At 50.7% G+C, this 18,281-nt stretch overlaps 1 protein-coding gene across 3 annotated transcripts in view; it reads right to left on the bottom strand.

The window, feature by feature from the left end:
* LOC308659264 (uncharacterized protein) overlaps nucleotides 1-18,281 on the bottom strand; it is a 44,631-nt gene that overhangs the window by 13,366 nt on the left and 12,984 nt on the right. For 2 of the 3 annotated variants that reach the window (XM_081312762.1, XM_081312764.1), the window contains one exon: nucleotides 3,067-3,226. In XM_081312762.1, coding sequence (XP_081168888.1) covers nucleotides 3,067-3,148 — 82 coding nt within the window. In that variant the 5' untranslated portion in view covers nucleotides 3,149-3,226. Of the gene's footprint in view, nucleotides 1-2,935; nucleotides 3,227-18,281 lie in introns of those variants that run through there. The other variant, XM_081312761.1, reaches the window with a different exon arrangement.

Below are 18,281 nucleotides of genomic sequence, written 5' to 3'. Positions count from 1 at the left end.
CCCAGCCGCCCGGTGCGCGCGCACCTCTTCCAACGGGCAGTGGTGCGCGCGCACCTCTCCAAATGGAGAGTGGCACCGCCCGTTTGGAGAGGTGCACGCACACCTCCCCGAATGGGCGGAGGTGCGCGCGCACCTCCCCAAACCTTTGGAGAGGTGCGCGCGTACCTCCGCGCGAATGGGCAGCGGTGCCGCTCTTTCAGGAAGCCCGCCGCGGCCCGTCTGTGAAGCTGCCGAAAGCGGCAGTTTAGCAGACGGGCCGCGGCAGCTTCCGCAAAGAGCGGCGCCCCTGCCCATTCCGAGAGGTGCGCGCGCACCTCTCCGAACGACCGGAGGTGCGCGCGCACCTCCCCAAACCTTTGGGGAGGTGCGCGCGTACCTCCGTGCGAACGGGCAGCGGTGCCGCTCTTTCAGGAAGCCCGCCGCGGCCCGTCTGTGAAGCTGCCGAAAGCGGCAGCTTAGCAGACGGGCCGCGGCAGCTTCCGCAAAGATCGGCGCCCCTGCCCATTCCGAGAGGTGCGCGCGCACCTCTCCGAACGACCGGAGGTGCGCGCGCACCTCCCCAAACCTTTGGGGAGGTGCGCGCGTACCTCCGCGCGAACGGGCAGCGGTGCCGCTCTTTCAGGAAGCTGCCGCTTTCGCAAAGATCGGCAGCTTCCTGAAAGAGCGGCGCCGCTGCCCGTTCGCACGGAGGTACGCGCGCACCTCCCCAAAGGTTTGGGGAGGTGCGCGCGCACCTCCGGTCGTTCGGAGAGGTGCACGCGCACCTCTCGGAATGGGCAGGGGCGCCGATCTTTGCGGAAGCTGCCGCGGCCCGTCTGCTAAGCTGCCGCTTTCGGCAGCTTCACAGACGGGCCGCGGCGGGCTTCCTGAAAGAGCGGCACCGCTGCCCATTCGCGCGGAGGTACGCGCGCACCTCCGGTCGTTCGGAGAGGTGCGCGCGCACCTCTCGGAATGGGCAGGGGCGCCGCTCTTTCAGGAAGCTGCCACGGCCCGTCTGCAAAGCTGCCGAAAGCGGCAGCTTTGCAGACGGGCCGTCGCCATCGGGCAACCGGGAACCGGTTCCATCTCATTTTTTAAAAAATGGCAGCCGCGTGCGTCCGCGCATGCGCAAAAAACCTTTTTGCGCATGCGCGTGCATGGACACACGCACGCGGCTCCCTCTTTTTTTAATTTGTGATGGAACCGGTTCCCAGTGGCTCTTTTTCTTTTTTAGGTTGCCGACCCCTGCTCTAGCGCATAAAATATAATCAGGCATTTAATAGCTTCTCATAGTTCTTAGCATGCTGCTATTTGAATATGTGTGAGAGCACATGTGATTAAAAGATCATGTTCAGAAAAAAGAAAATTGTTCATGAACTTTTGTGTATTGATTTTAGAGGGAATACTGCACACCAGAGAGCATCCCTTTGGCTTGAAATCTGTATCTCCAATTATAGTACAGATGTATTCACACACAAGAGTAAACTAAAGTTCTTCAACTTTATTCAACCAAAGACCTAGTGAACACTGCCCCAAAGCTCCTATTTGGCTTTTCTGAGAAATAACTTAATAACAGAGAATACACCAGATTGGAAAGGATCTCATTTGAACTCAGATCCTGTAATTCCACTCCTGTCAAGTCAAGATCCATAAACTATAATTCTTTTCCACTTCATATTTGGGCTAACAAAAGGACATACAAGTTTTAAGCGAGTAGGGACCCTAATCCAAGTAATTCCCACCTTGTATGGAAAACCCTGCCTAAATGAACACATGCATAGCCCACAGGGCCTGCACATTACCTAAAGTCACTGATACGGTGATAGACAATATAACCCCATAACACTCTCACATAAAAAGTTTGCAGGAAAGCCAGTAATATATTTGAAAAGCCTCCCAAAATACAAGATTTTTGAAGTTGGGCGTATTAATGAATTCTGGGGAGCAAAAAGTCTTCTCTCAAGAGCACTAGTTCTTTATTTGCAGAGTTAACAATGGAGATGAAGCAACTCCTCTCCTCTTATGCTTGAAGAACAGGATTGTTCTTTCTCACTAGGAATCTTTTATTATATTCTCTTGTAAAGCATAAATCAAGGAAGGGTAAAAAAATACACATGTGTTAACCACCCTATGTATTTTTCTGTAGTGCAAATGTCAACTACTTGCAACTTAAGTCACTAAAACTATTCGGTCCAGTACAGTGAGATAATCCAGGATCAAATCCACACTTAGCCAAGAAGATTCCTAATATGGATCATAACCCAACCTACATTACAGATATGTCCAGATGTATAGCAAAAGCATATGGTTGCGTATTTACAGATAACCATTAGATGGCAGGAAAGAGACTCCTGCTATCATCTGATAACTGTCTAGAGCAGCGGCTCCCAACCTTTTCTATACCCCGCACCTCTAGAATGCTTCTGATATATTCTCGCACCCCTTACAAAAGTTCAGAATAACGGCGACGAATTATGCATACACACTATAATTTTGAAAACCCAAGTTTTCGCACCCCTTGGAATATCGTCTCGCACCCCCAGTTGGGAACCCCCGGTCTAGAGTTTTGCAATCCAGATTTAATGGGGAATTGACACCGCAACCCAGACTGGGGGATTCTGGGAGTTGGTCCACCAATTTTTAGGATTATCCTATTGAAGTGGAGAAACGTTGGCGTAGATAAAGGTAAGCCAAATACGCTGCTTCCTCAAAGGCAGACGAAGAATTATAAAAAGTATAAAGAAATAAAGAGACAATATGCGCGAGCGATCGAAGAAGCCACGGCAGTTAACAGTTGCTACAACAGGCACATCATCATGTCCACCGTTCTCAATCGAGCGCCTGCTGCATTTTCAAATGGGCAGAAACCCCCTTTATGCAGACGGCTCGGACAAGAGGGTCGCCGTTTTGTCGCCCCTTCTCCCACACCATCCGAGGAAGAGACGATTACCCTTACCGGCGTCATTTTTTTAAAAAAAAACAAAACCCTTTCGGATCTACCCCAGTTCCTTTTCTCCCCTTCGGTATCTTCGGAGTCGACCCCATTGGAAATGTTGGAAGAAGTCGAAAAGGCTGCTGGATACTCGCCTGTCGGCTCCCCTTCGGTTGCCGGCTGCCCTTCAGGGGCAAAACGCCACCTCTCCGCTCCGCGGCTCGAGGCCTTCGCCATTTCTTTTTTTTCCGTTTGAAATCTTGTCACGTGACGCGTTTCCCAGCCCTCAGCAACGGTCGCCGCCTCCCGGCTTATCTGGGGAGGAGGGAGAGCGCAATTAAAGATCCGCTCCAGCTGCCCCCGGCAATTCTCCGACGCGCTCTCATCAACCGGCAACCGGCGGCAGTTGCCAAAAGTGGGTGTCCCCCCCCCGCTCGCAGCTCCTGTGCAAAAGGCGGGACGTAAATCTAATAAGTTAACATTCGCAGCGCTTCTCCCTGTATTCGGAGCAGAAGGCTCGGAAGACGCCCCTAGGTTACGTTGCAGCCCTGACTAAATCGGAATTGTTATTTTATTTTTATTTATTTATATAATGGAATCCCATTAGACTGGCTGGTAAATGACCGAGATCCTCCAGTATAGATCAGGTGCAACCACCCGAGCGTTATATATGCTATGCCAAGGGGTAGGCAACCTTGGCTCTTTTATGACTCGTGGACTTCAACTCCCAGAATTCCTGAGCCAGCCACGCTGGCTCAGGAATTCTGGGAGTTGAGGTCCACGAGTCATAAAAGAGCCAAGGTTGCCTACCCCTGTGCTATGCAACCAAACGCATGGAATAGTTACATTAGGCCAGTGTTCGGTCCGCAAAATCAATTTTATTTGCCGGCCTATGTTGAAAAATAATAGTGTTAAAATCTCATTAAACAATTGTGAAAACTAACCGCAGCAAATAAAATCCATTTTAAAACTTAAATGCAGTCAATATTGCTCATGTAACCCACAAGGAACAAAATGCTGACAGCAAAAGCTCTTTGGGGGAGGAGGGGAATCGTCCATAATTTTTAACTCCGGGAAGGGAAAAAAGGGGGGAAAAGCTTTTCTTTGGAAAAGCACATAGGGTGGAAGAGAAGGAGGCAGGGTAACGGGAGTATAAAATGCAAATGGAAGACTTCAGCTTGTTAGATATTACAATGAAAGTTGCTTAGCTTCCGAGTGTATGATTTTTTTGGCTTAGGCATGTTGGATACTATTTATTTGAATATAAGGTGGGAAAAAATATTTTCTGTATAAAGTACTATATATAAAGAATTGTGCACTGTAGGAAAATAGAAGTTGTTCTCCTTAACTCAGGACCTCCTGGCCTGCTCCTGAACAACGGCGGCATCTCCCTGGGATCAAGGAGATGCCGCAGACCGGCTATGCGGACCCGATCGACCACCACCGAGGGGCCTTTGACAGCGGCGCTAAACTTCTCCAGGCCCCGGTCAACCAACTCACCGAAAACCCCTCGACGGCAGCACCACTAGATGCGGCGTGGCGTTCCCGGCCCGCACCCTAGGTGCCGACGGTATCTCCGTGCCGATCAACACCCCTAAAGACGCCAGGACGCAGCTGATCGTTGGAGATGACGGCGACTAGACCACCAAGGCCATCAACATCTGGCCTCCACCAGCTCCGAACCCCCCTGCCCTCCCTCGCCCCACAGGACATGATGGGCCTGGGTGCAAGCCACGGTGGCAGAGTGGCCTGTCCTACACCTGCAGCCCCATAGAGGTGAGAGCTCTATGGGGTATGCTTCACCCAGAGTGGGTCCTGGACCACCCCCAGAAGCAGAATCACAACCCATCGTGAGAGGATGGGGAGTGGCCTGCTTCTGGGGTTCACCCAACCAAGTGGCAGTGACTGGGTGACGGTCCAGATACCCACCTACCCGACTAGACCCTCCTTCTAATGCTCCACCCAGGGGACCGCCTTCCCAATGCTCCCCAATGCTCCCTATGCGTCTTCAATATTCTTGCATAGATCTACTCACCCTCAGGAGTTCCCCCCTCTCCTGGGTTCGTCCTGCCTTCAATACATCAAACCTCGATGACGGGCCCGACCATTGGGCCTCTGAGAGATGGCCAGGCAGGGTCAGGGGCCTCCATCACAAGACCAACAAGAGGCCCCTGGTTAAGTTTCTTGTTAAGTTTTTTGTCGGGTTAGGGAGGGGGGCGGGAAAAGAGTATGGCTGCTCGGGGAAGGCAGGCCTTCCGGGTACCATAACGCAGGCCAGGCCTACGACCATTCGCGATGGTGAGAAACGAGGATCAGTCGCCGACAATAACCAATGGCGTACTGACGAACATCCTATTCCCAGGATGGTGGGGAACGGCAGAAGGTGCACAAACAGAGGGCCGTATCGTCACCGGGAATGTCATCTCCGCTCTGTACAAGCGGTGAGACGCTCCGACCCTCTGTACTTCCCCGGAGGACCCGGGAGCGAAGGTGTGCAGCCTCCTATGCTAAGGCTGGTCTACCTGAATGCCAGGTCCGTAGCTAACAAGGCACACCTTGTTCGTGACCTAGTGGAGAGCGAGCACGCGGACCTGGCTTGCATCACGGAAACCTGGCTGGGCCAAGAGGGTGGTGTCCCTCTGGTTGACCTCTGCCCACCAGGTTTCCAGGTGCTGCACCAGCCTCGGACCCATGGGAGGGGCGGGGGAGTGGCAGTTATCATCAGGGAATCCCTTAGCCCGCGAGAGATCACCGTCCCTCAGATGGTCGGGTGTGAGTCTCTCCTACTGAGATACGGCCCGGGGGCGCAGTTGGGCCTGCTGCTGGCATACCTACCACCTAATCGTGCAGCGGCAGCCCTGCCCGAGCTACTCGATGTCCTCTCAGGGTTGGTGGTTGAATTCCCAAGACTCATGGTCTTGGGCGACTTTAACCTACCGTCCCTGGGAGGATCGTCCGATCTGGCTCGGGAGTTCATGGCTTCCATGGCGGCCATGGACCTGTCGCAAATAATTTCTGGACCGACTCATGAGAGAGGCCACACCCCAGACTTGGTGTTCTTGTCTGGACGGTGGCGCGATGATATCGGTGGGGGTGCCACGACTGTTATGCCCCTGTCATGGACCGATCATCACCTCGTGCGGCTAGACTTCCCCTTTGCCACCCCCCGCCGTGGGTGCGCGGTGCCAACCGGATGGTACCGCCCTAGGCGCCTAATGGATCCTGATAGGTTCCAGGCAGCGCTTGGGGACGCACATGCACTCCCTGCTCACAGCTCGGCGGATGCCTTAGTGGAAGCCTGGGAAAAGGCAGCCACGGAGGCTCTGGACCGAGTTGTACCCTTGCGGCCTCTGACCCGGCGCAGATCCCAGCGAGCCTCATGGTTCACCGCGGAGCTCCGGGAGATGAAGCGTCGGAGACGGGGCCTAGAGAGCCGTTGGAGATCCAGTCGATCCGAATCCGACCGATTGCGATTAAGAATCCTCACCAGGTCTTATCTCGCTGCGATAAGGGTGGCAAAATCCAACTACTTTTCCACCCTCATCGCGTCCGCAGATAATCGCCCGGCTGCCTTGTTCAGGGTGACTCGCTCCCTACTGAACCAAGAGGTGAGGGAGGAACCCTTGCAGGGTCGAGCCGAGGAATTCGGTCAATATCTGCTGGATAAAATTGCTCGGATCCGAACCGGCCTGGACTCCAACTGGGCTGAGCTGGAAGAACAAGGCATGGACAGTCTTGTCGACGTCATCTGGGAGGAATTTGATCCTGTGACTCCTAAGGAAGTGGACAGGATTATGAGGAGGTTGAGCTCCTCCACATGCTTACTGGACCCGTGCCCTTCCTGGCTGGCATATGCAGCTCGAGAGGGGACACGAGGCTGGTTCCTGGCGGTCATCTCCGCTTCTCTGAGTGAGGGTCACTTCCCCACCGCCTTGAAGGAGGCGGTGGTGAGACCTCTCCTCAAGAAGCCCACCTTGGACCCATCCTCATTGAATAACTTTCGTCCAGTCTCCAATCTTCGCTTCCTTGCGAAGGTTGTTGAGAGCGTGGTGGCGCACCAACTCCCTCAGATCCTGGATGAAGCGGTTTATCTAGACCCGTACCAATCGGGCTTCAGGCCGGGCTACAGCACGGAGACGGCATTGGTCGCTCTGATAAATGATCTCTGGAGAGCCCGGGACAGGGGCCATTCCTCTGTCCTAGTCTTATTAGACCTCTCGGCGGCTTTCGATACCATCGACCATGGTATCTTACTGCGACACCTCAGGGGACTGGGAGTGGGAGGCACGGTTCTGCGTTGGTTCTCCTCCTTTCTCCAGGGTCGCTCGCAGTCGGTGTTGGCAGGGGGACAGAGGTCGACCCCGAGGCCTCTCGCTTGCGGAGTCCCTCAGGGGTCGGTCCTCTCGCCTCTCCTGTTCAACATCTACATGAAACCGCTGGGCGAGATCATTCGCAGCTTTGGAGTAGGGTACCATCAGTATGCTGATGACACCCAGCTTTTCATCTCAACTCCAAACAACATCAGTGATGCCCTCGACGTGATGTCCCGCTGCCTGAAAGCGGTCCGGGAATGGATGGGGAGGAACAGGCTTCAACTGAACCCGGACAAGACTGAATGGCTGTACGTACCGGCAAGCCAGGATACTCAGAACATCCCATCCCTTAACATCGGAGACAAGTTACTACCCCCTGTTGATAGGGCCCGCAACCTGGGTGTCCTCCTCGACTCGCAGCTCTCCCTGGAAGATCACATAGGAGCTGTGACCAAGGGGGCCTTCTCCCGGGTTCGACTAGTTCGCCAATTACGGCCTTATCTGGACCTGGATGCCTTACGTACAGTCACCCATGCTCTTGTGACCTCTCGCCTAGACTATTGTAACGCTCTCTACATGGGGCTGCCCTTGAGATCCACTCGGAAGCTTCAACTGGTGCAAAGTGCAGCGGCACGGACACTCTTGGGAGCCTCCCGATACTCCCATATCACACCTCTCCTCCGTGCGCTGCACTGGCTTCCAGTTGCCTTCCGTGTGAAGTTCAAGGTGCTAACAATGACATACAAAGCCCTACATGGCATGGGTCCGGACTACCTACGGGAGCACCTTCTGCCAATGTCAGCACCCCACCGTCCTGTGCGCTCCCACAGAGAGGGCCTCCTCAGGGTGCCACCGCTCAAGGAATGTCGGCTGGTGGCCCCCAGGGGGAGGGCATTCTCAGTGGGTGCGCCAGCCCTCTGGAACAGCTTACCAACCGAAATCCGGATGGCCCCCGACCTCCGCACCTTCCGGCGCGAATTAAAAACTTACCTGTTCCAGCAGTCCGGCCTGGCCTGATAGCTCTAATTGGGGTCCCAGTTTGTATTTTACTATTGTTTTTTTCACTATTGTTCATTCTGTATGCCTACCTTATTCTGTACACCGCCCCGAGTCCCTCGGGAGAAGGGCGGTTTATAAAAACAAATAAATAAATAAATAAATAAATAAACTCACAGTATGAATTGCAGTCATGTATTAAAACTACACAGAGGATTCAGTCCTAATTCCAAGAAGACAAAGTTAAAACTGGAATTCACTGCCACAAATTTAGATATTTAATTTAATTATGGGACTTATATGCCGCCCTATCTCCCAAAGGACTCAGGGCGGCTAACAACAATAAAAGAACAATAAAAACAATAAATACAAATATTAAAAACGATTAAATTTACAAAGCCCCATTATTTACTAAAACCAATAAAATAAAGCAATATTAAAACCCCCGTCTTCAGTCCAGGTCGGCCAGTTGGAAAAGGTGTCTTTAGGTCACGACGAAAGGACCGGAGATCTGGGGCCATCCGAAGTTCTCGGGGGAGCTGATTCCAAAGGGCAGGCGCTCCAACAGAGAAGGCCCTCCCCCTGGGGGTCGCCGACATTGTCTGGCCGACGGCACCCTGAGAAGACCCTCTCTGTGTGAGCGCACAGGGCGATGGGAAATCGTTCCTGGCAGCAGACCGTCCTGTAAATATCCTGGGCCTAGGCCATGTAGGGCTTTATAGGTAAGAACCAGCACCTTGAACCTCACCCAAAGGGCAACCGGCAACCAATGCAGCCCACGCAGGAGGGGTGTAATATGGGAGTATCGGGATGCTCCCATCACAACCTGCGTGGCCGCATTCTGCACCAGCTGAAGCCTCCGGGTGGTCTTCAAGGGCAGCCCCATGTAGAGAGCGTTGCAGTAATCTATACGGGAGGTGACGAGTGCATGAGTGACCATACGTAAGACATCTCAGTCCAGATAGGGGCACAACTGGCGCACCAGGCGAACCTGGGCAAATGCCCCCCTGGCCACGACTCCTATATGATGTTCTAAATCGAGTCGTGCATCCAGGAGGATGCCTAAGTTGCGCGCCCTATCAACGGGACGCAACACCTCTCCCCCCATAACCAAAGATGGTAAATCTTGGACAACACGAGATGCCGACACGTAGAGCCACTCGGTCTTGGCCGGGTTGAGCTGGAGCCTGTTCTTCCCCATCCAGATTCGTACCACTTCCAGGCAACGGGACATCACGTCGAGGGCATCACTGGGTTGGTTCAGAGTGGAGATGAAAAGCTGGGTATCATCAGCATATTGATGATACCTCACTCCGAAACAAACATATTATCTCAGCCAGTGGCTTCATATAGATGCTGAACAGGAGGGGAGAGAGGACCGACCCCTGAGGCACCTCACAATCGTAAAACAGTGCCTCCCACTCCCAACCCCCGGAGACGTCGCAGCAAGATACCATGGTCGATGGTATCAAAAGTTGCTGAGAGGCCCAATAGGACCAGGACAGAGGAATAACCCCTATCCCGAGCCCGCCAGAGATCATCGACCAGCGCGACCAATGCCGTCTCCGTGCTGTACCAGGGCCTGAAACCCGATTGGTATGGATCCAGATACTCAGTTTCCTCCAGGACCAACGGGAGCTGCCGTGCCACCACGCTCTCAACAACCTTCGCAAGAAAGCGAAGGTTGGAGACAGGACGAAAGTTATTTAAAATAGCTGGGTCCAGAGCAGGTTTCTTGAGGAGGGGCCTCACCACCGCCTCCTTCAAGGCAGCAGGGAAGCACCCCTCACTCAAAGAAGCATTGATCACTGCCTGGAGCCAGCCTCGTGTAACCTCCCGAGCCGCATAAACCATCCAGGAGGGACAAGGGTCCAATAAACACGTGGCGGCACTTAATCTACCCATGATCCTGTCCACTTCATCCGGAATCACAGGGTCAAACTCCTCCCAGATAATATTGGCCAGACCTGTCGCTTCCCCCTCGTCAGATACTGTCCAATCGGAGTCCAGACCGGTCCGAATCTGAGCAATCTTGTCCAGCAGATGTTGACTAAACTCCTCGGCCCGTCCCTGCAAGGGATCTTCCCCTGTCCTTTGATTTAAAAGGGAATGGGTCACCCTAAACAGGGCGGCCGGGTGATTATCTGCGAACGAAATGAGGGAAGCAAAGTAAGTGCGCTTTGCCTCCTCCATTTCCACAAGATAAGATCTAGTGAAAGATCTTAACTGTGCTCGGTCAGACTCGGACCAACTGGATCTCCAAACGCTCCCTAGGCCCCTCCTCCAGCGCTTCATCTCCCGTAGGTCCACAGAAAACCATGGGGCCAACCGGGACATGCGCCGGGTCAGAGGCCACAAAGGAACAATGTGGTCGAGAGCCTCAGAAGCAGCCTGTTGCCAGGCGTCAACCAAGGTCTCGACCGGGCTGTGGGAGAGGGAGGCAGGAATCAAACCAAGCGCTGTCTGAAACCTTTCTGGGTCCATCAAGCGCCTGGGGCGGAACCACCTTGTCGGTTCCGCCTCCCAGCAGCGGGAGATGGCATGACGGAGGCCCAGCCGCAGGAGATGATGATCTGTCCATGAAAGGGGCTGTACAGATGGAGAAACCCCACCCAGATCATTAAGCCACTGCCTGGAGATAAAAATAAGGTCGGGCGTGTTTCCCCCCTCATGGGTCGGGCCCTGAATAATCTGGGTCAGGTCCATGGCCATCATGGAAGCCATGAACTCTCGCCCCCCCTGACGCCCCCCCCCAGGGAAGGTAGGTTAAAATCCCCCAGCACCAAAAGTCTGGGAAATTCCACCACCAAACCCGAGAGAGCGTCGAGTAGCCCGGGCAGAGCCGTTGCCACGCAGCTGGGAGAAAGGTACGTGAGCAACAGGCCCAACTGACCACCAGGGCCCCACCTTAAGAGGAGGGACTCACATCCGCCTATCTGAGGGGCAGTGGCCTCCTGCGGACAAAGGGCCTCCTTGATAACAACCGCCACCCCACCGCCCCTACCCTGAGCCCGAGGCTGATGCAGCACACGGAAACCTGGAGGGCATAGACCAATCAGAGGGACTCCTCCCTCTGAGCCCAACCACGTCTCCATAATGCATGCCAGGTCTGCGTCTTCCTCCTCGATCAAATCACGGATGAGGGGAGCTTTATTCACCACAGACCTGGCATTCAAATAAATCAGCCTGAGCTCAGGTATCTGCCCTCCCCCTCCCCCGGGAAAGCAGGTGGAAACCAGAGGGTCAGAGCGCGCCACAGCTCGAAAATAGCGGGGGCGCGATCCCAAATTACGATATGGCCCTCTGTTCCTCCATCTGCCGCCATTCCCAACCACCGTGGGGATTGCTATCCCCACCCCCTCCCCCCGGGCCCCAGAACTATCTCCGGCCCCCTTATTGCCGCGACCATCAGCCAACCTAGACTGAAGTAGGTCCGGCAAACCCCCCCTCCTCCTCGTTATGACGGGCCTGATACCCCTCCCCCCTCCCTAACCCATTAAAAATGCTAAAAAGAAACCCTAAAACCCTCCTTTTTGCACCATGCCACCTCTCGGGGTACAGGGTGGATGGCCACATCTGAGAGAGGGGGGAATCTCTCAGACTAAGCAACTCTCTTGCAGTATAAACCATCAAAAGTAAAAGCAAAAGCAAAAGGAACGAGTCGGCAAGAACAAGCATACTAATAATAAGTCCACAGAGCTGGACAGTGACTCCCGAACATGGTCATCCTCATAGAGTGACCAAGATCTTCCAATTTCAGGGAGAACCACTATCCAGCTCTGGGTGGGTCGCAGAAGGAGAAAAAAGAGAAATCCGATAGATGGACGATAGTAAACAAACAGTCCATAGGTGATAATGTTCACAGCTTCGATGAAAGCAAATGTAAATAAGTCTCAGACTCCAAATTCCAGGCCCAGCCGACAACTCCAATTTCTGTATCGGCCTCCTAGGATATATTAGTGGCTGGAACTACTGGAACTGCCCATTTGTGCTTTGAACTGCAATTTACCAATTGATCACAAAAACATGATTTCTACATTCAGATATCATGCTAAATAAGAAGATTCTCAAATCATCATCTGAAGTGATGTTTTTATTAAGTTTTTCTTGTTTACAATGTGATGCTAAATCATTACCATTATGAAAATACCTGAAGTTTAATCTGCTCTTCTCTCTTGCTGGTGCAGCTGCAAGAGATTTCAAGCTTCCAATTATAAACAGACCATGATTTCTATTACTGTCTTTACTTGGGTTACACATTAATATACATAAGCAATCCAGTTAAAATTTGCCATACAGAAGATGGGTTCACAGACAGTACACACAAATTACAGTAAGCCACAATAAATCTGTTTGTAATACACCATGCTTATCTACATCTGATCATATTTACTCTAAAAATGTATTCCTCAGTTTGGTGCCATACAGTACTACAGATCAAGGCTAATGTCCTACTCTTTTTTGTAGTGCTTAACTAGTTGACATTTCTGTTTATTACTTTTATTAAAAACTACAGTGGCTCAATTGGGATTGGAGCTATTGTACACCTCTGTTTCCCCATTTTTACTATCACATCTGGGTTGCAAGTATCTGGATGACCTCAAGATGGCAGCAACTTTAGAGTTTTGTGTATCCAGTGGTCATCTAGAATTTTGCAGCTCAGATACAGATACAGAAACTTTAAAACCATCAGTAAATTTCTTATAACTGCATGTAGTTCCCATTATGATCACAAGAGGCCACCAAAATCCTTGCTTCTGTTAACAAGCACTCTCCATACAGTACAGTACTATACTTTCAGTCTCATAGGAGAATTCATGGGGGAAGTTTCTTCTGGACAGGTCACACAAATGTAATTTGCTTGCATGCATTAAATCACTACTTACTAAATAATTCCTTATACCACCGTATAGCCATCTAAAGATTGTCTAAAGTTAGTTGGGACGTGATGGAATAATATGAACTGAACATAATAAGGTTAGGGTTTATCTATAAAGTATGGAAAGCTAAAGCCAACCAACACTTTGGAGGCAGGAAGTTAGGGGAAGCATATAAATCAGCAAAATTTAACCAACTTTAGTTTGCAATACATTGTTTTATCTACAGTATCTATGCATTACAGGTAGTCCTCAACTTACAATTCCTGGATGCTGCAACCATTGTGAATACATGCTGCTTGCCAAGTGCCTGAATTTTTAACACTTGAACAAGGAGATATTGCAATAGTTATAAGTGTGAGCACTGGTAATAAATCACTTTTTTTCAATGCCATTATAACTGAACAGTCATTAAACAAATGATTGTAAGGCAGGAATATGATTTTTCTTTTCTTTTCCAGGAACTGTGTAATCTAAAAGTCTCTATGCTATAATTTGAGTTTTGAGTCCGAGCTTCCTTAGCCAAAGTGGACTGGCTTTAGAGTTCTTAGTTTCTGGAGATGGGAAGTCAGTGTGCTCCTTCAGTGCTGTACTCCCTCAAGGAACTCCCCTTTCCTGTTTGCCCTCCAATTTGCTTGCTCTGGTTGGGAACTCCCAACTGTCTCTTCTTCCTAAAGTGATTAGCTCCCAGTGCTCCATTTGGCTTAGGGTTTCAGCAGGTGCCTGACACTCTTAAAGACAAGATTTCATAAGATCCTAAAAGGACCTCTACATCTGGGGTGCCTCTAATTCAGGATATTTCTTCACTAATTAAACAAAATGTTTGCTTTCTAAACAACAGGGAAGAAGCTACATACAGTGAGGTTATTTTATTTAGAAAGCTAGATCTATTTATGCTAAGGGACACGGTGGCTCAGTGGGTTAGGACACTGAGCTTGTCGATCTGAAGGTCGGCAGTTTGGCGGGTCGAATCCCGAGTGCTGCGTAACAGAGTAAGCGCCTGTTACTTGTCCCAGCTTCTGCCAACCTAGCAGTTCTAAAGCACGTAAAAATGCAAGTAGAAAAATAGGGACCACTACGGTGGGAAGGTAACAGCGTTCTGTGCGCCTTTGGCGTCTAGTCATGCCGGCCACATGACCACGGAGACGTCCTCGGACAAGCGCTGGCTCTTCGGCTTTGAAACGGAGATGAGCACCGGCCCCTAGAGTCGGAAACGACTAGCACGCATGTGCGGGGGAACCTTTACCTTTACCTTTATTTATGCTACCAATTTGTAATTACATTATTCTAGAATGTTTTAATTAATGTTTAGCATCTAGCCTAAATCCCCACAGCAACAGTAATGGGAAGTGAGGGGTAGAAGTAAGCTTGGGACAAGGCACATCACCATGGAGATAGATAAAAGCAAATGGTTGTAACATCAAAAGGAAGGAAGAAAGCGAGGAGAAGACAAAAATAAAAGGATAGATCTCATTATAGCAACACTAATTTTGTAATCAGATGAATAAAGGTACCCTTGAAAGCCTAGAGTCTGAAGATATGACACAACAAAGACGCACAAAAGGTTGCTAACAGTGAGGTGTGGAGTGCATTTGGACATGCACTGCTCTGCTTTTCATCTGCTTTCTTCCCAGATTGCCCATCACAATATTGGGTTGCAATCATCTGTCTAATCGTGACATTCAGCAGTAGGAAACAGCATGAACTGTTCTTACTTTGTTCAGTTGGTAAAAGACAGACAATAATGAAATTCTGAAGGGAAGTTTTAAAGAGAAAATGATTAATTCCAGAAGAACTTTAAACCGACTCTAGCGGAAAACCCAAACATTGTAAAATCTTTCCTTCAGTACATGGATTAGATATAGAGCTATAGATATAGAAGAACTCATGTCACGTGTCTATTTTCTGCCAGTGTCCCAAAACATATCTATGCAGCTTCAACTCTGAGAAAGAATATACTTCAATGGTACCAGGCAGAAGTCTATAAATTTTTTTGGCTGACCTTTTTAATCCTTCCTGAACTCCCCACCACAGATATAATTTCTCTTCCCAAACAGGGAGTTTGCTGAATTGGGTGTGACAACTTGAAGTTACCACAAAATGCATTCAGGCAGTGGCATCCAGTTCTCCCTCAACCTTTGCAGAGGAAAAGGTCAACAAGGAAGGAAGCATTGACTTTTGTATGCTCCTTACACCTTTTCCTAACGGTTCTCAAGCAACTCTTCCCAACAGCAAAACTGGCTGGTAATGATTGACTCTTAGGAGCTATATCATCGAGGAACTCCAGGCATTGTGCAGTTTTCCAATCCACTCAATTTCTACCCAACTTTGCAGCTAACAAGGGGTCAGTGAATGCTACACGATGATCAGCTCCCAAAATTCTGAAGGAATCCTTTGTCACACATGGCAAAAGACATAGCCACCTGGGCCATAGTAACATGGCAAGCAGAAAAGCTGTAACCTGGTCATACTGTATCTGAACTCAAAATGCTGTGGCGTGAGCCTTACGGAAAACACTGACCCTATGCAGACCATCATTTGTCACTGTGCATTAAGGAGCTTCATATACTTTGCTTTATTGGGATATGCATTTAAATGGCTTTGATTAGACTTGCATAAATCAGGCTGAAGAAACAGAATCTCCTTTGAGGAAGCTGCCAATGAATAAAGAAACAAAGAAATCCATTCAGCCTGGCTGAGGCCACCAATGTCTTAATTGCTCCAGTAAGAATGGAAAATTGAACAGGAGACATTAGTGGATAGGGAGCTGTGGATTTATTTTTTTAAAAACTGCAAATGCAATAGAAACAAAGGAACAAATATTCAAAGGTCTACATGGATATAAAGGCTGGATTCATATCACATGCTAAGCTAAAATGTGGTTTGGTAGCGTGTGCTTTTACATGCACAAATATATCCAGTGCGGTTTGTAACCCATGGTTTATCACTTGAAATACTATGACAACTAAGCCAGTTGAAGTTTATTCAATAAGAATCTATTACGGCTTAGTATGTGGTTGAATTCAGTCACTGATTATTTACTTTTAAACTGCTTTTCCAAAATAATCAGATGATCTAGTTTGAATGAAAGAACATAGCAACAGCAATAGCACTTAGTCTTATATACTGCTCCATAGTGCTTTACAGTCCTCTCTAAGTGGTTTACAGAGTCAGCATATTGCCTCCAACAAGCTGGGTCCTCATTTTATCAACCTCGGAAGGATGGAAGGCCGAGTCAATCTTGAGCCGGTCAGGATCGAACATCTGGCTGTGGCCAGAGTTAGCCTGCCTTGGACCCAGCAGTATTAAACAACTTTCGTCTGGTCTCCAACCTTCGCTTTCTTGCGAAGGTTGTTGAGAGCGTGGTGGCGCATCAGCTCCCTTTGTTCTTGGAGGATGCTGATTATCTGGACCCGTACCAATCGGGTTTCAGGCCCGGGTACAGCACGGAGACGGCATTGGTTGCGCTGGTGAATGATCTCTGGCAGGCTCGGGACAGGGGTTGTTCCTCTGTCCTAGTCCTGTTAGACCTCTCAGCAGCTTTCGATACCATCGACCATGGTATCCTGCTGCGGCGTCTCAGAGGGTTGGGAGTGGGAGGCACAGTTTTTCAGTGGTTCTCCTCCTACCTTCTGGGACGTTCGCAGTCGGTGTTGGCAGGGGGGCAGAGGTCGACCTTGAGGCCTCTCATTTGTGGAGTTCCCCAGGGATCGGTCCTCTCGGCTCTTGTTGTGACTCAGGGCCAGCCTGTGGGTCCGACAGCCGGCTCCGATGTATCGGATGACTCAGATGAGGGGGAGGAGGGAAACGAACCGGCTGATGATGGTTTGGAGGCTTTGCAGAGCCCTCAGCCGGGGACCTCTTCTCAGCTGCGTGAGCCCGAGAGTGCGGAGGAAGATGACCCACAGCTGGCCCTGTTCAAGGACGCCCGACGCAGGAGGCAGTCGAGCAGGAACAAACAAAGAAAGACTGCGGGACTCCTCGGGAGGAGGCACAGGGAGACCACGCCCTGAGCTCTCTATAAAAGGAGTGTTTGGGGAGGGGCTGGTTGCTGAAAGCAACTTTTCCGCTTGAGAAGACAAGCTCTAGTGTTTTTGTTAACTGCGTAATAAATCTTGGCAGATGCCTTTTAGCCTTGGACGCTCTCCAGTCTCTTCTTTCTGAATAGAGGTTTGCCTTATTACAAGGCCAGAAGAGGGCTGGTTCAGAACAGCTCTCCTGTTCAACATCTATATGAAGCCTCTGGGTGAGATCATTCGTGGTTTTGGAGTTGGGTATCATCAGTATGCTGATGATACCCAGCTTTTCATTTCAACCCCAAACCACCCCAGTGATGCCCTCGACGTGATGTCCCGTTGCCTGGAGGCGGTCCGGGTCTGGATGGGGAGGAACAGGCTTCGGCTCAACCCTGACAAGACTGAGTGGCTGTTCATGCCGGCATCCCGGGAAATTCAGATTACTCCATCTCTTGCTATGGGGGGTGAGTTATTGCCCCCCGTAGATAGGGCTCGCAACTTGGGGGTCCTCCTAGATTCACAGCTCTCTTTAGAAGATCATATAGGAGCTGTGACTAAAGGGGCCTTTGCCCAGGTTAGCCTGGTGCACCAGTTGCGGCCCTATCTGAACCGGGATGCCTTGTGTACAGTCACTCATGCGCTCATGACCTCTCGTTTGGACTACCGTAATGTTCTCTACATGGGGCTGCCCTTGAAGACCACTTGGAGGCTTCAACTGGTGCAGAATGCAGCCGCGCGAGTTGTGTTGGGAGTCTCCCGATACTCCCTTGTTACACCTTTGCTCCGCGAGCTGCATTGGCTGCCGGTTGCCCTCCGGGTGAGATTCAAGGTGCTGGTGATGACCTACAAAGCCCTACATGGCATGGGTCCGGATTACCTACGGCAGCACTTGCGGCCGGCGTCAACTTCCCTCCATCCAGTGCGCTCCCACAGAGAGGGCCTCCTCAGGGTGCCTCTGATCAGAGAATGTCGACTGCTGGCCCCCAGGGGGAGGGCGTTCTCTGTGGGCGCGCCAGACCTGTGGAACCGCTTGCCGGTTGAGCTCCGGATTGCCCCCGACCTTCGCTCCTTCCGGCGGGATCTAAAAACTTATTTATTTGAGCAAGCCGGCCTGGTCTGATGGGTTTGGGGTTGGGTTTTAATATGGTTTTAACTATTGTATATATCG

Source organism: Vipera berus, assembly GCF_964194415.1.
Source record: "Vipera berus genome assembly, chromosome: 1".
Lineage (NCBI taxonomy): Eukaryota > Metazoa > Chordata > Lepidosauria > Squamata > Viperidae > Vipera > Vipera berus.
The sequence above is the reverse complement of the archived record's forward strand: the minus strand, read 5'-3'. Positions and strand labels throughout refer to the sequence as shown.